The following is a 22,677-nucleotide window of genomic DNA, read 5'->3' as shown; positions in this document are numbered from 1 at the left end:
GGGCTCTGTATTAAAGTAACATATAATGATAGTTATTTATTAAGAACGTATGATCATATCATAACCCAATGATTTCATTCAAGTTGTTTAATTTCTTCTGATTTAACCATATTTTAAAAAAATGACAGAGGAAGACCAAAAACAAATGTAACTTTAGACTTTGTTTTAAAAGGATTTGAGAACAGATTATTTTAATATAACATGTAATATTCTATAAGCAGATGAACAGTCAATTGGATTGCCATTTGATGGTTATTCTTACGTAAGTCCTTTTCCTTTATTATTTCTGTAGAAGAAACTCTCATTATTGAATAGCTGATATTTGGTGAAATACGTGTATATTTCAAATCAAAAGTTAATATATCTACAAAGTTTAGCTATCATCATGTTTAAATAGCCTTTGCCCTGATTTTTTTTGATAACGGAAGTAGCTTTATGGTATCACTCATATTGCTCAATCAACAAGCCTAAGTACCCTATATCGCTAAGTTAATATTTACATATTTAATGCCGTTCACAGGTCACCTTATAATCAAACGTGCTTGACATCACTTCGACAAAAAAACAATCTCGCTTAAATACACAAATTGTCTCACAATAGCGTTGTGGTCATATAGCTTAAATAAAGAAACCAACACAGCACACAGATTCAGTATACGTTACAACAAACGGAAATCAATGGAAAAATATGAGCTTACAAATATTTAAGGTTATGTAAAGAAAAGGATGGCCAGTATTGGTCTAGAAATGTGACAGTTTGGCTTTTCCCTTATATAGTCCACATAACACTTTTATTTACTACATGGTAACATCTGAAACAGAATGAAGGCTGGCCATGATCTCGTCAAACGTTATAAGGTTAGACACACGAGAGACCATTTAGTGTCACCAATTATTTTTACGAGACAAAAATCATGGGACGATCTTAATGTTAATCTTGTAATCAGGTAATTTTCTTTTACTTTTATTGATTTTGAAAATATTTAGTCAGGTAATTTTGCCATGATTGCATATAGTTTAATGAACACGTAGACAACGTGTGACCCTCAGGGAAAATTTCCGCTGTCTGCGAGATTCCAAAACCGGCATTAAAGCTTCTGGTGGAACCTTATCGTTCGTAATAACGTAAATATGCCGATGTGGCTGATCGAGGCCCGCGAACTAAGGGAAGTGGATCCGGTGACATGTTTGAACTAAAATAAAACTACCCATATCTGGCTAGCCAACCGGCAAGTGTTGGTATTGAACGTGAAGTCAATAACCAAAGGGGTAACATCTACTCTGTAGGGTCACTGTTTATTCATCTAGATATCCCTTCCTTAAGCTTTCTTAGTATAATGTTTGGTGGATTATCCTGTAGGGTCTATTTCTATTACTGCAACAGGCCCTATGGCTCATCTTGCTCTACTGGTATAACTATTTGACGCAATATATTTGATTCAGTAAATCTGGGGGATTGATTGATTTGGACGAAAAACTATTCATAAGACATTACATTAAAGGTGTTATATCTCAAAATTAAGTAGCGAGTCAGGTTATTTATGAGGCCAGGCGTGTGCCACCCGTGAAGAGGGTACAACAATTTTTAACTTGCCGTAAGAACAATTCCGTATATGTCCACCCCACATCTCAGGATATGTATTTCAAATCGAGTAGATGGATCAACGGCACTGAAATACTGCAAAGCATAGAAGGGATGCTTTTATTTAATTAGAATGCAAAATGTATTATGGTTTCGATAATTCCCTTATACTAAACTTCTGCTTGTTCAACAGAAATAGCTTTTATAATATAATTATCCTGAATCAATATTTTGATGTTCATTCACACTTTAGTATGATAAGCATCTAATCTACATGGCAATACACACCTCCACCTAAAACAACACAACACACAATACATCTACACCAAGTATGAGAAGTACCTATGATTCATAAATTGAGATATCACGTTCAAATGTTTTCAGAATTTGACCTCTGGTGACCCCAGATAAACTTTAACCTACACCAATAACAACAGGATTCTTGTACTCAATATTATGGCTAATCCATTCATATACCATGTATGAAAAGTATCCTTGCTTCCTAACTTGTGATATCGTGTTTACAAGGTTTTCAATATTTGACCTCTGGTGACCTCAGATGACCGTTCACCTTCACTACAAACAACATACGCCTTTCACTTTATATAATACATCCGCATGATAAGTATGAGAAGCATCCATGCTTCTTATCGTGAGATATATTGTTTACAAGGTTTTCAGTGTTTCATCTCTGTTGACGTCAAAATACCTGTTTACCTCCACCAAAGACAACAGAATTATTCTACTCAATTTAACGCATACACATGCTAAGTATAAAAAGTATTCATACATCCTATCATGAGATATCGTGTTTATAATGTTTTCAGCGTTTGACTTCTGGTGACCAAAGTTAACCTTTGACCTCCACCAAAACAATACGGTTCTTTCATTTGATATAGGGCATCTATATGCCAAGTATGAAATATCAGTGATTCCTACCTTGAGACATCGTGTTTAGAAGCTGGGTGCCACACACCCATACACACACGCATACACACATACATACACACACAAATAAAAAGTACGATGAATTGATAAAACTGTTGACTAGCTTGGTCTTTATGACATCTCCTTTACCGGTGAGGAAGATGGACAACTACTCAAATTAGAGTGTGAGATATATCAGGAAATTTCAAGTTTGGTATAACATGACATTTAAGAACGGTTTGAATATTGCGCAAATGTAAATAGAACCTCAGTTAGGAATGAAACATCAATATGAGCAGGATGAAGGGAGATATGAAAGAATGTCTCCTGCTATTTGCAATAACTTCTTGAGGTCGTAACTAAAACAATACCACTATGTGATCTTTACAAACTACAACATGTATGGAAGACCTTTAAATGTAGTATTCGCCCATTGTTAGTAGCCACTGACGTCATAAACGTTCTGTTACTCAGCATGTGCCCCGGTTGAATCATTTGGATGACATTACCGGGCGTTATCTCTACTGAAGAACTGGAAAAAAAAACAGAGATACAAATGTGGTTATCTATTATTAAACTATTATAATATTATTATTATTATTACTGTGCGCTCTTCTTAGTACAATTAAATAATTGTATGATAGATGGCTATAGAATATATAGTGTTTTTTAGGCTTAATTTTGTTCAGCGATCTTTCTATTGTTGATGATGTCACTTAATTTTCAAAAATCTTTCATTTTTTTTTGTATACCCATTATCTCATCATATTATACAAAACTATGAAACATTTACCGGGAAGACAAGCGCGAGGAGGGGATTTATGATTGCTTACATACTTATGAATATTCTACCTGATTAATTTTAAAATCCTTCCTCTTAGGAAGTTTTATTGCCAGAGGCAGATACCGATATAATCCAGACACATACTGATTTCTTATATTGTTTACCAGGAACACATGATTTGTCAGCACGGTAGCAGTCTTGTACACAGAACTGATAATATCTTATTGTACATGTATCGCATTAGGACCCTCATCATACTGATATCTTAACCTTTACACTCACCTCAAGATATGGTACATTTCCGTCTGGTCCTTTGACGATCCTAAACAAGGGAAGCAATGTGAGAGTAACGTCAAGAGTTTTGCTTCTTCTTTTTGAGGTGGGGGGGGGGGGGAGAGAGGGAGGAAAAATATTGTTTTTAAATTCTAACGGGTATTTAATTATTGGAATTGATTGGCAAGTTGAATGTGTCTTTGGGGGAGGGGGAGAGGTTGGGAGGGGTAGGGAGGGATTAAGAGTTAAATGGTTTTTATATATGCTTACTTTAATGACGCTATTAGTCACAAGAATAGCTGACAAGTGCATAACATAATACTTTTAATTTTTTTTTTTTTTTTATATTTCGATTAGAAATCAAATAGCTGGCAGCTGTATTTATAAGGACGAGTGATTTATAATCAGGACAGTCTTACCCTGTCATGCTAACTCTGAAGTTGTGTTCAAGTAGTTGTCGATGAAAGCCTCAAGATACAGTGTTACCGTACAGTGTTAATTTACTATAATGATAATCAATGAGGTATATATATATATATATATATATATATATATATATATATATATATATATATATATATATACTGCTTCTACATTACCATTGTCCATGGCTGTGTGTGACATTGAGACGAGTCTTACCTCTGTAGGTTTTGTCTGTTCTTGTGGAGTCTCAGTCGTCACCACACTCGCCTGTCTTGAGGTTTCGCTCTCCGAATCCTGAGAGAGGTCGAAAGATGTCATGATGAGCAGTTATCTTATCAGCTTAGTTTCATGTATAACTTATAGGCAGTGGCGTGTCAACTTGGGTGGGGGGGTTAAGGGAGAGTGGTAGGCCTATATCCCCAAATGTATATACCCCCTCCCCACCCCACCCCGCCTTCCCAAAAATTGCGAAACTACCCGAGAAGGTGTTGCCTTCTCCCCCCCCCCAACCACCACTAAAAGCATCATGACCCCCATAAACAGAAATCTAGCTAGTCCTTGGGCATAGGCTCGTTAAAAATGAAAAAACACAAGATTGGTGTGTTGTAACTGCGTTCGTGTACATTTTGTCTTCTCTTTCTCATTGTGTGAAGCATGCCGGGGAAGATCAAGATTATGTGGTGGAATATGGATAACTTGCAAATAATGATAACACGCCCTCCCATTTAATTACATGTGTTCTGCTAAATTTTTGGGGGGTCGCTAAGTTAAAAATTCAGACGTTTCATCAATATTACCAGACAAACAATCATATTACTGTTACGTTGACTCGATCAAGAGTTTAAATTCACTTCACCATGATCATTAATTTATAATTATCACTTTTAGTCACAAGAATAGCTGAAAAGTACATAGCATATTGCTTTTAGTATCCCTTTCTTATTTCGATTAAGAATCAAGTAGATGGCAGCTGTACTGGAAGGACGAGTGGTTTATAATCAGGACAGTCTTACTCTATCATGCTAACTCTGAAGTTGTGTTCAAGTTGTTGTCGATGAAAGCCTCAAGATACAGTGTTCATTTACTATAATCATAATGAAGATATACTGCTTCTACATTACCATTGTCCGTGACTGTGTGTGACATTGAGACGATTCTTACCTCTGTAGGTCTTGTCTGTTCTTGTGGAGTCTCAGTCGCCACCACATCCACCTCTCTTGGGGTTTCACTCTCTGAATCCTGAGAGAGGGCGAAAGATGTCATGATGAGCAGTTATCTTATCAGCTTAGTTTCATTAAAAACTTCTAGGCAACGGCGAGTCACCGGGGTAGGGGTAGGGGTAAGGGTAGATGGGAGGCCTAGGTCCCAAAATATGTGTAACCTACACCCCCCTAAAAAAGAGAATTGCGAGAACTTTTTGTTTTAGAATAGTGTTGCTTGCCCCCCCCCCCCACTAGAAAAGCACTGGGTCCGAAATGATTTAAAGAAGTCTATTATTGCCCCTGGCTATAGGCCTATAAAAATAAAATAATCACAAGAACGGTGTGTAGTAACAGCTCTTGTATAGAGTTTGTTGTCTCTTCCTCATTTCGTGAAGCACGATGGGGAAGATTTAAGAGTATTTGGTGGATAATGGATTACATGCGCACATACCAGCACGCCCTCTCATTGAATTACTGGTGTTCTGTTAGTTTTTGGGGGTTGCTAAATTAAAGCTAATATTACTGCTACGTTGACTCGATCAAGAGTTTAAATTCACTTCACCATGATGATTAATTTGTGATCATTTTCAACGCTAAATTACAACGTATTAAAGATCGTGTCCATTGCATTCCTACCATTGGAGTTCTTTCTACTTACTTCTTGAGTCTTAATTGCTGTTTCATCAAGCTGCTTGAAGTAGTCACTGTTCGGATCCTGTTAGAGGATGAAGAGAGGATGTAAGATAAGAGATATGACGATAACATCGCATTATTGATAACAAATGAACAACATTGTTAATTTGCTTAACAAAGATCGCCTTGACATCTACAAAAGTGATATTTCATAATGCCATCCATGATCAAGAGAGGTTTATATTTTAGCCATGTTCTGAAAAAGAAGATATTAAAGTAGTAAATTAAAAAGGTGAATTTGCACAGACATATGGGAATCATTTATCGAGTCAAATTAGTTTTCATGTCTCCAAGAACAACCGCCGATTCCTTCTTGGTTTCGCTATTTCACAGAACATCTGACTAATATGAGTGCATCGAAGACCAAGATAAACAGATCAATGAATTTTTGTGCCGTCAATGAAACAAAATGCAGTGTGTTTGGGAAACACGATTTCATCGGTTTTCAACTTTCGATTTGATGTGATTTGAAATAATTTCAACTTTATTACATCCCTGATTGGGTAAATACATGCCCGCAATAGAAATTAAAATAATTTACGTGAAAAAGTAATCACTATACAAAGTGAAATAAAACATATAAAATAACGACTAAAACGTCAAAAAATGTCAAACAAAGTAATGTTATAGAACCTAACGATTCAAGTGATTGTTAACAGTTTTAATACTCTACGAGGTTTACTCTCTATTATACCGGTAAATAGCGAGAGTTTGGCTATAAAATTGCTTTGCATTTGTAGTTAATTCAAACATATAAAATAAGCTTGTCACGAGGAATGGGTTCAAATGTTGGTGTTCTCGGAAATTGAAAATGTTATTGAGAAGTGATTCAGTCAGTCGAAATTTAAAAAAGTCAAAGAATCTGCTCTGTAATTACGAATTATCAGTCATGAATGAAACATCCAATGTAAATATATCTCGGGTACAGTTTCTCTCTTAAAAAATATCATGTATAAGCAATTAATAAATAGGAAATTGAGTCTGAAGTAATTAAATAATCAACAGATGTTTGAAACAGCAACCTTAAGACAGTATCCACTGGGATTCTAACCGGTGACCTCAGAAAACTGAACCATCCAGCCCTTAGTGACTATCCATTTATAACATTTTCTATGATAAGGATTTAAGCCAGTCAGAGAGCAAAGAAACCTGTATATCAAGTTACTATAGAGATCAAACGCAGTCTTATTTGTGACATGTATTTATATCATATCATAGCAAATCACAGCAGAAACTGAATGGAATACCCTAAGCATGTATAAACAGCGCACACAGTATTGGTACATGCGCAAACAGTTTTCCAACAGTGACTTTTGAGTTGATTGATACTATTCCTTTAAAGAGATCATTAATCCATTAATTAACTCATAAATAGTCAAAGTGAAAATTCAAAGTAAAACGTAACTCAAAATATCTGCCGACAGCTGTAGTATATGAAGAAGAAATAAATAAAGAAGCATGTATGATATCTTACCTGCCATCGGCCGGTCTGGAAATTCAGTCGTTGAACTTGCCAATACACTGAAGAATGAAATGAAAGAGACTGATTTAATGTATCTGATTTAATATCTAATACTGATTTAATGTATCTGATTTAATATCTAATGTATCTGATTTAATATCTGATTTAATGTATCTGATTTAATTTATACTGATTTAATGAGTTTATATTTGATTAATCTCACAGACCTGGAATGACACCAAGTATTTACAAACTTGGCTGCTTTCCAGGGACATATTCACATCAGCACATACCAATAGTAAATGTGTTAGTACATTTCATAACACTGAACTCTGCCGTTGATTTACATTTAAATGTTCATTCTTGTCGAATGATGGTCATCCCGGGCTATGACCTGTTGATGCAGTTACTCACCCTCAATAGTCATACTTCATCCGGACAATTGTTATCATAGAAGTCAAATATTACTACATGGTCAGTTTATAATAATTATAACGTCATCTATAGTATATCGATCACTTTATCACTGATCAAATAATTAGCCAATAAAACACCGAGATCATGGTAACCGGAACGATTGCCGCATTTAAGTTAAGGAACAAAATAAAATGTTTATTATTATCTTAAAGAGAGAAATCATAAATTTTAAATTAGATAGAAAAACTAACGTCGGTTAATTTCAGATTAAACAATTTTGATGTTTTGTTTCAAATCGACGGTCGTCTTAGAGAATTAGACCTACTTAACCAAAATTATCTTTTTTAAGTCGAGTTTTCAGTGCTATTCAATATGATGATTTCAATTAGCTTTGCAAAACCAAAAAAATAATTATGAGCAACTGAAGTCAAGTTGCATTTCACATGCCCTAATGCGTTCCTTGAAAGTGTCTGGTATACGATATGTTGAGGATCGAATCAAATCCATTAATCGCTCTCTGAGTAATCTTCAGTTGGTGAAAAATCTTTGTCGGTGTCTCAGTTTGTTCGATTACAATTTTTTCTTTTTTTATTGTTAATAATACTCAATGTTTTATGTGCGGAGGGGGGGGGGGGGTACAAGTTCTGACCAACTTCAAAAATCTGTTTTGTTTTGACTCTACTGATTTGTTCTTTAGTCAGCTCATTATTTAAATTCTTCAGCAACAACTAAGCGTTAGGCGTATTAGCCTGACTTAATATGCTTTATCATTAAACTACACACTCACTATACTTATAAACACGTTCACATTAGAGTAGGTCAAAGGTATGTTACATTGACTGATCGCAAGAACTGTAAAGGATAATAACGCATTCATATAAATAGTGAGAGCTGGGAAAGATTCAAAAACTTGATTCACTGATGTATCTGACAATCAAAATCTTAAAATAATAGTTTTGACAGATCTAATAAAATGTGACAATTATCTCAGTAAAGATGACCGTTTGCGCATAGGTACTTCCTTAACAAATCGGAAAATGATCGCTGTCCGGAAAAACAACACAAACATTGTGAATAAACTTAATAGGTGCTCACTATAAATCCGAGAAAACATGCTCCGAGCACTCCAACCCTTCAAGGCGCTAATAAAATGAACATTGCCAGTTTGTAAGATTTTGAAAAAAACACCATAAAACTGTTAAATATTAATAATGTGTAAAAGTAAGTTGGCCTGACGTTTCGATCCTAGCAGGATCTTCTTCAGAGGCTAAATGACAAGTAACAGTAACAGAAGGGACAAAAACACGCACAGAATACAGACAGGTTAATGAACACGGTGAACACAATGAGATAGATGAAAGGGGATTATAAGTAGACAAGGGATGGAGAGAAGAAAGCAACAGGGGAAGAGGAGAGGTAGGAGATAAACAGTGGAGGGACAAAGACAGGATTAAAGTAACAGGGATTAAAGTAAGAGGATTAAAGTAACCTGTTACTTTAATCCTCTTTTTGTCCCTCCACTCTAGTGGATAAGCAGTTTGCTAACAGTTTTATTTTATTTTAAATATTAGTATTATTTGCAAAATGGCAACACCCTTTGTTGCGCATAGTATACATCTTGTAACAATGGGAAGTTTATCGATTTCGTCAATTTTGAAGGATTGTATTCAGTGTGCATAACGCTTTTTTTCATTTAGGAGTTTTGCCAATGTGGAGAACGATACATATTTCACCTCTTTCCCCGGATATGAAGGGGACTTCAGGCTGTTGACGTTTTGATGAGAAATACTGAGAATATAAAACCATTATTTCTTAACATTGATTCATTTCCACGGATAGTTTCTACTCAAACCGTTAGTATACCTATATGTACAAACGGTAATTTTCAGCAGTTGTGACCGTTTTATAATATGTGTAACTGGTCAAAGTAATGTTCTTTGTAAGCTTTCGTCCTCATTTTTGAGCCTACGAATAAGTCCACATGATCTCCATACGTAGGTCCAATGAAGACGGTTAGTCCGCTGCACTCCCACGTATCATTCGACCTTAAATGTTATCATAATTTTAATATATAACCTGTCACACAGCATTATCAGTTTTCCTTCTAATAAGTATTTGTACTGCTACGAGCAAATAAATGCTACGTTTACAGAAAACTTGCTAAGATATTAAAAATAGATCGAGGCTGATGTCCAGTAGGGAATTATTATCAATAGGGAAAGCGAAGCGGAGTTGATATCTTTGTTGTTATCTGTGGCTTTATTCACGAAGGTGGGCAAGCTTTGCTATTCAGAGCTGTTAATTTATTGTTTTTTTTCTGACACCAGACCACCGACGAATGGTCTCTAATTACTTACTCAACTTCATTAATAACCAATACCTTTCACATTCCTTGATTTTAAAGACGATGGAATCAATTCAATTGGTAAAGAGTCTGGCAGTTCATCAACATCAAACCTGCGGAAAGAAGCAAAGTAATAATCATGTAAGGTATACTAATTACAATAAAATCAACAAAAAATAAACAAATGACGATAAACAGCAAATAATAAGTAGTCCACATAAATTAAACAAACATATTACAAAAACAAATTTGGTCAGAACTTATATATTTCTTATCAATATCATGTTTTAGGTTTGAGCCACACTTTAAAGGAAGTCTTTCTTGTTTGTATATAGAGGTTCCATTGTTGTACCACTTTTTTATGTTTTGAGAAACAAACATACTTTTTAAAATTGGGAGGAACTGCCTAATCTAGTATACAAACCATTATACCAGCTCATTAGATGCATACGACCTGAACTAACACGTTAACAAGGTATTACAAACGTGTACGGTACGAATCATGTTTTATGTTATCCTTGTCTGTATGTCTGTTATAACTTAGCATATGCCTTGATTGTTAACATTTATGGTAACGTGGACTATTTCATTTGACAAAAAGAACAGCAAAATGCTACGTAACTTTGTAAAAAAAAAACTAATTAAATGTAGACTGCACATCATTAGCTGCAAGTTTTGTTTTAAATTTTACACAGAAACACATATCAATGTTTCAATTTATACAAATTCAAAAATTGCAAAATCACTTCAAAAACTGTGACAGTTAGTGAATGAGTCAAATTAAAAAATACAGCAATATATGGACGACTAGGCCAGCGCTGGGAATTTGACAACATCTTCGTGTTGACCATAAAAGAGTTTTCACAGAGGAGGATCCCCTTTTAGACTAGACATAATTGAACTTGAAGGAAAGTGCATCGAAGCCCAGCAGTGATGTTATAAGAGTACCTGTCAGTTTGAAATTGGCCCTGAGTGACGTCATTGTGTGGATATCGAAATGTTCAGGAAGTTTTGTCAGTCATACAGGGTAGTAATGATTCATGTTTTAACGTCCTTTCAAGATTCATCCGACTTGAAAGTTTCGACAGTAGGTGGCAGCAGATATGCAGTTCCCGTGCTCGCACAGTGTTAGAAAGATTTTAAAATAGTGACGTATTTTGAACACTATCAACACTAGTCTCCATGGTAATGTGTATCGGTTAGATGTTCATCTGTGCCTGTTTGTCCCGAGTCACTGTTTTGGAAACCGTATTGGACCATTAACAGTATACGTATCTTGTGATTTAATAATATACTTGGTTAGAGGAGTTAAATTGGCCAAATAATCCTTCCCTATTTCTCATTACAGTAGTGAACAGTATGGAACTAATATTGGTTACATATTTCATAGTTTGAATTGTATTTGTTCAGATCTGAGGTTGATTACTTATGCACGAATTCTTTTTCAACCCGGAGTAAGAGTGACAATAATAGGGTTATGCCATTTCTGTTGTTTAGGGTACTGGTGGGTGGGGGAGGAGAGAGGGGGATGTGACTTTAGTGATGGGACCAGTCCCAAATTTCAGAACCGGGTACTCCGCAGTTCGGTCGGTCCCCCGGGTACCTTTTCATTACGTATTCAACCTAAAACCCAGCTAGGCCGATACTTTGACATAGTCCTAATGTTATACCGTACGTATATAGGCGATGCAGGCCTTCAGTCACGCAATGGTAAGACTGTAACAACTGTTCGTTTAAGCAAATTAACATGCGAACTGATTTATACGGCAAGGCTACATAGTTATATAAAGTACTTATATATTAAGAATACTTCTTCAAATCAACACATTTTTTAATGATCTCCGAAAAAGCATCGTTACTTGCAAGTGTGTAACTTACCGTGAATCCTATTTACTCGTTAAAATATTATAAGAGAAACAACAGTAACAGTTTGTTTTGCAACCAAACCTTCCTTACAAGAAAGTAACGACAACGCGGTATTATACTTGAGCAAGGCCTGTTCTTTCTTTCCTCTGCGGTACTATGACTAGCGCTACATTCACGGCTATTGATAGATTAGTTGGAAACTCCGTAGAAACTGTAATATCAATCACACTTAATTATTAAATGGTTGTGTCCATTGTATAGTTACAAGCAAGTCAGATGTTGCTTGATTCTGTTAAGTATGGAAAGATTCTGTTATTTTTGTGTGTGTGACCGTTCCACTCAATTAAACGGAGGGGTGGGCGGAGTGGGGGGGGTATGGTGTAGGGGTCAACTTATGAGCGTAAGAGTCCCGTTCGCCCAAAACTTACCCAAACTATAAATACTACAAAGACTTACTAATGGATTACAATGTATTAAGGAATTTTAAGGGACTAAGAATGGTTTGGTAACAGTTCAATCATTATAATTCTACAACTATTCTGTTTGTAGTGCAAATTAGTACTAGTGTTCGACCGATAATCTGTTAGATAATCGGGCCGATATCAGACAATCGGTAAATAATCGGCATCGGCAAAATCAATTGCGCTACCGATTATTTAGAACCGATTATTACGTTCCACATAAAGGATTGTGTTTTTCCGCGCTTTTGATTCACCACAACCACAACAGGAGAAAAATGTAGATCATTCGATTCGACGCTATTCATAGCCAGGAAGGTGCGTTAATCTACCGTGTAACGATATCGCAAGTCCCTCACGCGAGTTTGTACTAATGCTGTTTGATATACTATCCAGTTTTAGCAGTTAACATCATACAGTATACCCGCGATAAGCTTAGGGTGACGACGTATTGTTATTTTTTTCACTTCGCATCTTGCATCTAACAAAACCTCCTGTTGTTATAAAGATGTATTGTCTCGACTAAATATAAAAACCAAATCAATATACTTTTGAACCACTTTGGCCGTTTCACCTTAGGTGAAAACTGGAACATTAGGCTTTTTTCATTGTGAGTTCTACGTACATTAAGCTAGTCTGGCTAGAGAACGGTTGAGCTTCACTGTTCAGTTTGAAAATGCGCCCAAGATTTTACAGATGGCGTAAAATGATGAAATCAAGGCGCTAAATACTCCTAAAAATCCCTAAACATGTTTGGCGACAGCCCTCAGTTCTACTGCATTACAGTATTTTGTGATTAGGCAAACATTCTTACGCATATTTTTGCGAAAAACCCGAAGCTATTTTCTTCCCCCTGACCGCATACCCTTTCAGTAACTTAACTCCTTACCCGCAACCGACTAAAAGCAAGTCTGATTTCTAGTGACACGCGCGATAAAGTACCTGTACCTGCGTAAGATTTGTCATGGGGGTTCTACTCGTAATGAAATATACACGTTTGAGTAGTCGAAAGAGAACTTTATTTCAGAATACATTAAACATACGTGTGTTAATTTATACGTCTTCTATTGTGCAAGCAGTTACTTTCGTTATAGATATGTTTTAACTTTTGTTTTTATTTATAGGCAACTTACGTTACCCCTATTAACATGCATGGTACTAAGTTACCTAAAACGTTACCCATATTAACATTAGGTACTAACCTAACCCAGGTACATGGACTATTGTACAGGGGATTAACAATTTATGTCTTAAACACAACAGATTCACATTTAAAGGCATTAACTACATAATATTTTCAACATTTACTAATTTAATAGTACCAAATACAATTTTAATGTTCCTTTGATGATAATTTTATTCAACCTGTTGAATGTTTTTTTCAAACATGGACAAACAGTGCAGACCCTGCGATTATTTAAGCAACCTTTCTGAGAAATGACGGTCTATAGCCGTCACTGATCAAATAACGAAGTCTTCGAGTACAGCATTTCTGTATGTTACCGTGTTGGGCGAATCTAACCGTAATAGTAACTACCGACTTTGCGTTATTGCAATTGCCGACTTTGCAATCCACGACCCCCTCACAATTTTGCAAAGTCGGTATAAGAGTGTCTCCATAGTTTTCCCTTTCGGGAAACCAAAATGGAGTGGTTGTTGCACTTGGTTCATTGAAGCCGATTTCCATGCAGGGGGAGGTGGGGGGGGGGGTCCTCCTCCAGTAAGTACAAGTGTTAGCCGTGAAATAGTGCATTCTGAGGCATAGTTGTGTCTATACATTAGACCTATAATTAGGTCACTACACACGCATGGTTATGCTAATAAATACGCTTTTTGTGGGGTTGAACAAAGTGAGGTACACTCCCACAGCCCCTGGATCAACGCCTGATGTCAAATATTTAACAAATTATAAATTATATCGTCACTTAATGGGGGTTATTATTCAACCGAGGTCCATGACTGAAAATGGTGGTTGGTTACATACCTCACTCATTGTGCAATAAACATAATAAAGATAGTAAAACCATACAAATGTAAATTAGAGAACATTATATCAAAATAGTCGAATCCTTCCCAAATAAATGAAGTACATTATATAAGAGCGCTTTAGTAGAAGAATTAATAGAAAACCTAATTTTCATATTCTAACCGCTTGATTCATTTCAGTGTAGCACGTTTACACCTTTTTATGCCATGGCAACCATCCAGTCGTACTATACACGTGACATTCATCGGTACTGAAATCAATCAACACTTCACTTGCTCGTGTTATATCTATTATTATGCTAAATAGGTCTTTACAGTAGCTCCAGGTGTTTCACACTTAATGTTAACTTCTCTTATTTTGTCTGAGAATTTCTTTATTGAATCAATGGTTTCTCTTGTAATGTACTGTGATTGACACTGACTAAAAGCTACATTTATAAAGTCGATTATATCTATGTACTGCTAAAGAACAGCAGATTTGGCTTACGTTGTTATACACGAACACGTGTGTTGTGTATATTTTACTGTGTAGAAAAGTAACGTTACGGAATTTACGGGGATTTTTAATTGTTCCATTAGATCTTTCCCTAAGAACTGAATAATTTTAAGAATATTCTGTGATGGTCTTGTTTTGTGTACATATAAAACGACTCGAATAATTATAATTGTACAATGAGAATGTTTGGAGAATCTATCTAACGCAATAATTTTGTTTATCTCTTCTGGTCTTTTATGATAAATGGTGTTGCAATGAACTAAATGTGGGAACTGGGAGAAGAAAAGTTTCATGTTATAGACGTTCTCGGTTAGAAGTAAACTTGGGATATCGTTATTACATAGAGAAAGAACATATTAATATTTAAGTCAGAAAATGTATGGTTTTTGTAGTGCATGCTATCGATGTCGTTGTGTTAGTTTGTCTTGTGCTTCGGTATTTACAGTGGAACGATATGCACCAAACGTAGCTGACCAACATAGCATAATAAACTCACGTGTAGCAATTTCAAAAGTACAATTATCGTTCATATCATTACTAGAGCGCAGTGGACGAGGTGATGTCAAGGGGGGGGGGGGGTGGAAGGTGAAAGGGCTGTGGGCGGGGTAGGGTGTGGAGATTAAGATTTGCTAAAAGGCAATGAGTAAAACATTACGCTGTGCGTAAACACTTAAAATTTGATAAGGTTTGTTAGAATGAGAAAATAAATATATTCAAGTAGTAGCGAAGCCTGAGTGTCTATTTGTATAACTACAATGTATACAATAGTATTTAATATTAGAGCTGGTGGTGATTCTAAACCAGCGAGAGTAACAGAAAGATGATCAGATACGGTTAGAGTTGGTTTAAGAAACAAAAGTGGAAAGACGAATGCAAAAGGGTCACGCGCTTCGATAGGTGGAAGGAGGGGGTGTGGGGGGGGGGGGTGGGGGAGAGGGGATTTGACGTTTGTGTATAGTCTACGAGGGCGGAAATTTACATGACTCACGATTTCAAGAAAGTGTAAATTACTGCAAAAGACTTTGCATGTTGTGATACATACTAAATATTACTTAAGCAATAATCAAGTCTTATTTCGTCGTTGTAAACTGGTTTAATATAAAAATACTGTACGAATCTTACTTAGGAAACTGTCCAATGTTGATATTCGAATCTGGAATTTTAATGAAAAGTATACTTGTAACGCAGTGATATGATTATTTGATTATGATTATTTGATATGATTATGAGTTTAAAATAATATTTTTTATTAAAAATTCTGTATATTAAACTTCTTTATCAGTAGTCTTTTTAATCAATATTTACATTTTTCCCAATAATTTTTTGTAACAACTATATTTACAATTATCCGTATATTGATTAATGGATTTTTTTCTTGTTAATACTTTTCTATGACTTTAAAATTACTTTCATATTGACTTATTGATTACAGATTGTTTCTTGAAAATAATTTAAACATTTTGTTGAGTTTTCTTCTTAAACCATTGATAAATTAATTCCACAAAGACTTTCTAATATCAATATTTATATTTTTGTCTTCTATTTTTTATTTATTTTTAATATTTCTACTATTCATTTATTTTTGATTGTAAATAATTATTTTTAATTAGTAAACACTTAACTTTTTCTTGAGTTGTCAGTGAGAAAGTTTAATATAAACTTACATTTTTATTGAATTCATTTTGAATCAATATTTCCATTTTTATTTTGGTCTAAAAATCTTTTCTAAATATATATTCTTCACATTTGTTCACTCTTTTTAGTTTTGAATTGGGAGTTTTAAGTTATTATTCCCAAAACTTAAAATAAAACAGTTAAAATGGTCACAACTTTCATTAGAATTAACTCAAATCCGATTGCGTTTTGTTTTCTCTCCTCTTTTTTATCCAAATTAACAATTTGTCACATTAAGACTCACCCCTTCATAAAAAACTAAGATAAATTACGACAAGAACAACGCTATAACCCCCTTAACTCACTCCAGGCCAACACCGATTTTATTAACCCCCAATTAATCCATTTTATCTTGTTACATTTATCGCAACATCCTATATATTTCCTTTAACGATGGCCTAATTTATTTAAATAAATCCACTTAAACTTATTAAACCCAATCCTTGAAATTAAAATACAGCAGATTTTACATTCTATATTGTTAGTTTAATGATGATAACTTTTATTAATTAAATTAATTTCCTGTTTAACTGTTATGATGATTCTAACATCTACATCGGAATACTTACTTCAGCTCCTTCAAGCTTGTACACTTTGAGGAGTAAGACAAGATGGCCGCCAACTCTTCATTAGTTAGTCTCCTGTTGTAGTCTTTGATCACCAGCTTCTGGAGAGAACTCAGGATAGAGAGAGAGAGACCAGACTTAAGGATAAGGTTCAGACCAGACTCATCAACTCTAGGAGAGCAGGCTACTAGATCCACACGGGAGATAGGAATCTAGAATGAAAGAATAGAGTTACTGGTATTAGAGTAGATAGAGATAAATATATTGAATTTGGTTAAGAGTAGAATAATTATTAGGATGTTTATAAATGATAAAAAAGAAAGAAATAAAATGGAAGAAATTTTAAGCGATGAATTATACGGACGTTAAGGTTGTGTTTATGTAATTTTGTATGTAGGAATGAATTTAGTGAACGGAAATTAAGGTCGTTGATTTTGAAAGAGGTAATAAAATATAAACAGGAATAAATATATAAATTTATTGAAGAAAAATGGAGTAGGAGGTTTGAAACAGAGAATTATTACGCCTATTTGATGGGTATAAAAAAAAAATGTTGCCTCGAATAACAAATGCTGACCCTTTCCTTTGGTCGTAGATAGAATTGTAAAATATTTTTATTTATTTGATTTTTAGTTTAATTATGAAGAGAGGTAATAAAGTTGATAAATAAACCTAAATAGTGATTTATGGATTATAATAGTTCAATACTTAATACGAAACTTTTAAGAAGAGTCATTTAGAAAGTTAAATCTATTTTAATTTAAAAGCAAGACTGACTGCTTATCTCATTATTTGCAGGAGGAATTATTCCAAAAATTAATAGAATATTATGATATATTGTTTTTTAGTTTTCTATCAGGAGATATCAATGAAAATTATCAGCAGGAAATAATTAATTAACTACTTTTATGAGGAGGATGAGTATCAAGTTTATGAAAAACGTTACAAATAAAACTTATTTTATTTAAGGGGTTTGAAAAATAATATTTTAGTTAAATCTTTCATTAATTATAAACCTTATATTTACTATTGAATAATCTTGAGTATTATCAATATTCTATTTGAAAGAGCAATTAATGATGGATTGAACTTAGTTTCAACTTTGTCGATTTAAAATAACTTTACCTCTAATAAATAGACAAAGAGAATTGTTTTATAAAGATAATAAGATCTCCATCTTGTTTTCGTTTGCTTTAATTTTTATTCAAAAGAAAGATACATTTGAGATGATGATCTTAAAAGAGAATTTGAAAAATACTATTTTGCTTTGTTACACAAAGACAAAGTTAATAATGAACTTTGTAGTGACCAATCCTATTTTAAGCATATGGAGTGACTTGAGTCATTTTTCACCTTTCTTTATTATAGTCTAGTAATCTCTTGACATTCAGGAAGGATGGAGATATATTTTACAATATTAACTTAATTCAAGCGTTTCAACTATTGTCACTAGCTTTAAAAAAGCTGTTTTCAATATTTCATAAACAGGTTGAGCATGTGTCTACCTTGATACCCTTTTTAATCCTGTTGAATGTTTTAGCCTCCCAAAGATACATTCCATTAACATAGCTGAAGTGTTGGTTTCACTGAGATAAACGGAGGCCTATATGTGCCTTCATTTTAGCGGAAATAATGCTCTCTGTTTTGCTCGTGAAAAGATTTTCGTTAAATTTAACTTTTATTTGGTATTCTTTGAAGCTGACATCGTACTAAATTTGAGAGTCGAAAAAGATATACGCACGTTACTTCATTAGCCAGAACAATTAAAATAGAAGGTGGCGCACTTTTCAAACTAGGGATCAATTTAATAAAATTTAAAGAAAAGTGATAGCGCATTTTCAAATTAAATGTTTATGCAAAACATGCTTCTCAGCGTTCTTTGCTAACTTGACTAAATTATAGCGCTATTTATCTTGTCTAATGAAATTCAATGCTTCGTGCTTCCTGACAAAACGTGTGTATGGTACATAGTAAAACTGCCTATGAAGTTTTCTTTTTATTAAATTGAAGTCTTTGGATGCGTTTTTGACAGATGATATTGGATAGTTTAAGGTGATAACAGGCCTACCTGACAACATCATTAGTGCAGATAAACTCTAAGCAGCTAGTTCGTGTTTGTGATGATGTAAGATAGACTGATTTTTTTCTTTTTCTTGAGACATCTCACGTACGGGCCGCAAAATTATTACCATTCATATTGTAACGACTTCCTTAATAATTATAACCAATATGGAAGGGTAATAACACGGAAAATGATTGTATGTTATTAGCATGCGATGTAAAAACCGATGCATGCCTAAAAAGTGTGGTTATATTTTCGAGCAAGTCGTTACAACCCCCCCCCCCCCCTAATCAAATTGGGCTCCTACGCCTATGACGGTAATTGCATTAGGCATTTTTATGGAGTATTCAAAATCATACGAAGTTTTGTATGGTGGAGTATAAATCGCGAGATACAATTTCTCAATGTAGAATGTTTGTGTTAAAAAGTCCACGTTTGATATACAATTACATAATCCATCATCTCCAGCTTCCCACCCCTCTTCTTCTTTTGATAGCTTTCTACACCACTGGTTACAATGAAAGCCCCCCCCCCCCCTCCCTTCTCATTGAGAAGCAAATCTGCACCCATGGAATCAACGTTATTCTCTGGGGTGATGAAAATCATATGCAAAGGAACAGTAGTTCACATTTCGGTATCATAACAGAAAATTATATAGTGTAAATGTTTCGCCGGTCAATTTCTCTAGTAAAATGTAAGGTCTCGAAACCACAGGCATTGATAACCCTGACAGCATTTTTACCATAGTTAACACATATTAACAATGTTTTATGCCCGAATTCTGAGCTCGAACTCCTTATTTCATCGGCGAAATCGGGAAATCGCGCAGTTGGCAGAACCGACATACCGGCTGAACCAATTGTTCTTCCATTTCTTTATGTTTTGGCAGCTAAGATAAAGTGATACCGTCTGCTCTAACTACAAGTAATGTCCAATAGTATGCACTGAAAATATCAACTATATCTCGATGGACCGATACGTTTAGGGTATAACAACTTCATGGCACGTGACACAGTTGTCAGTGATGTTATAGTTGGTCATTGAGGGCCGATTACAAGCTGAATACTTCATGTAGCCTTATCTGACTGCATGACGTCACCAATTGTAAATAAATATTACACGCTGGAACAAGTTTTTGCTCTTTCGGGTTTACATGGAGAGGAGAAGGGAAGCAAGCTAAATCTGTCGAGCAACGTGCAATTACAAAGTTAAACTTATCACCTTAAATCAAATCAATTCAACATACTATTTCAGACCATAAATGCTACACGTGACTTTCAATTCTCTAGAAAGTCATCGGTACATTTCATATCCACATGTAATATTTAATTTGGTACCCCCAATACCCCCGGCAAGTTAATTACATTGCGCTCATGCATGATAGGCCTATACAGGGTATAAACAACCCATGATCGACTTACATCGGCAATAATAACCCCCCATTTGCAACTCAATTCACTTATTCAAATAGATATATCATAGATAGCTATTTATTCAGCCAATGGATAGAATATATACAATGGAAATTGGATAAAAACAGGAGCTCAAACGAAAACAATGAAATGATTAAGACAATCAATAAAAATGTAAACAATTCGATGACTAGGTAAAGGATATAAAAGGGTACTAAGTATGCTGCTCATGATATAAAAAGACTATGCAGAGGTAAAAAAAAGTATAACAAATATAGCATATTGCACAATAAGAAGCAGTGGCTAAAACGTGAAGGCAAGACTAGAACCAATCAGCGAGCATTATGTGTATTATATATCTTTACAAGATCAGGATAATGACTATTTGTGAGCCTCTTTGATCCCCTGAATGTACGCAACCTTTTACCAGAGGGCAAGAACTGGAAGTACTGATGAGCAGGATGTGAGTCGTTCAGTACATTATCGACTCTCTTGAGTGCACGCTCCTGGTACAGAGGGTGGAGAGAAGGAAGGCCCGTACCAATAATACGCTCAGCATTTCTAATTACTGATTGCAATTTCCGAAGGTCACTCTGACTTACACGACCAAACCAGACTAAAATGTTAGTAGTTAAAATGCTTTCTATAATTGCACGATAAAAGTTTGTCAAAACATTTGCACTGACCCCATAAGATTTAAGAACACGTAAAAAGAACAGTCTCTGGCGTCCCTTTTTTAGTATTTCTTCAGTATTAATGTTCCATGATAAATTTACCCAACAACTTGAATGTGTTCACCACCATTCCATCGATAATGAGAGGATCCAATGTGTTGTTATTTCGACTGAAGTCCACAATTAATTCCTTTGTTTTACTAATGTTCAAAATCAAATTGTTTTCCTTGCACCAGCTCACTAATCGACTCACTTCATTGCGGTACCCGCTTTCTTCCCCATTAGTAATTAATCCAGAAACAGTGGTATCGTCTGCAAACTTGATAACCCTCGAGTTCAGGTCGATGGCTATACAATCATATGTAAACAAAGAGTACAACATCAGAGAAAGCACGCATCCCTGGGGGGTACCTGTATTTAATACGATAGATTCTGAGAAGTTATTGCCGATTTTGACACATTGTTTGCGACCAAGAAGAAAGTCTAGGATCCAGTCACAAATAGCAGCGGGGAAATCAAGGTGATCCCGTAATTTAAGATGTAACCGTGACGGCACGATGGTGTTGAACGCGGAACTATAATCGATGGATAGGACCCTGACATAAGAACATTTCCTTTCCAGGTGAATATTCACTAATTATATTCACTAATTTAAATCAGGTACATATAAGGTACCGTATTGGAACACGATATAATGTCATTTCTTCTCACTGTTTACTTACTAACAGAAAGATAAACTTTGGTCTTATTTGTTCAATCGGTTTATCATATTCTGTAGACTTAATATTCACACTCTTACAGAGTTTATTATACGTTCCTATCATTATCCAATCTTGATAGACGCAATTGAAAAGTATAGTCTCACTGTATATGATATGACGTCACTTGTTAATCGAACAATAGTTAGGATATATGTCTCATTATTACATAAGCATATTGTAGTCCATATGTTTGAACAGTGATAGAATCTCATGCTGAAGCCAATGTTCGTCTCCCCTCGGTCAGTGGTTTTAGCTTTGTGCCTTTCCAGCTTCCATCTATTAAATATAATATGCCTTCTTCCATTTCTACTTTTCGGTTGTTATTACGTAATCGGGTTCTAGAAACTTTACCTCTCCTGTAGAAGCTTCATGGAGTAGTGGAGTACAGTGTTAACATGTTTCCACCTCACAAACTTTCAATAAGATTTTGCTAAAATCGAATCGGCAGGCCGTCTTTCTTTCATATTTACCTACGCAGGCTTTTTGTAGTACATGAGCAGTTTCTGATTTTGTTTTTTTCTTCTTGGCTTTATATAAAGTAAACATTTTCTTCTCCGTTGTTTATTGTTAAAATTGATAATAGATGAACGACCGAGGTCAGTGATTGTGCAGCTA

General features: G+C 34.9%; 2 protein-coding genes across 2 annotated transcripts in view; both read right to left on the bottom strand.

Annotated features, from left to right (window-relative positions):
* LOC139963441 (NLR family CARD domain-containing protein 4-like) overlaps positions 1-22,677 on the bottom strand; it is a 100,209-nt gene that overhangs the window by 65,344 nt on the left and 12,188 nt on the right. The gene's annotated exons all lie outside the window — the stretch shown is intronic.
* Positions 1,643-22,677, bottom strand: part of LOC139963444 (uncharacterized) — an 84,281-nt gene continuing 63,246 nt past the window's right edge. Inside the window, exons 7-10 of the mRNA XM_071964213.1 lie at positions 5,151-5,228; positions 4,206-4,283; positions 3,576-3,615; positions 1,643-3,041 (exon numbers count right to left, since the gene is read on the bottom strand). Coding sequence (XP_071820314.1) covers positions 3,577-3,615; positions 4,206-4,283; positions 5,151-5,228 — 195 coding nt within the window. The 3' untranslated portion in view covers positions 1,643-3,041; position 3,576. The remainder of the gene's footprint in view (positions 3,042-3,575; positions 3,616-4,205; positions 4,284-5,150; positions 5,229-22,677) is intronic.

Source organism: Apostichopus japonicus, chromosome 22, assembly GCF_037975245.1.
Source record: "Apostichopus japonicus isolate 1M-3 chromosome 22, ASM3797524v1, whole genome shotgun sequence".
NCBI classification, from domain to species: Eukaryota; Metazoa; Echinodermata; class Holothuroidea; order Aspidochirotida; family Stichopodidae; genus Apostichopus; species Apostichopus japonicus.
This window is presented reverse-complemented; position numbering and strand designations above follow the sequence as displayed.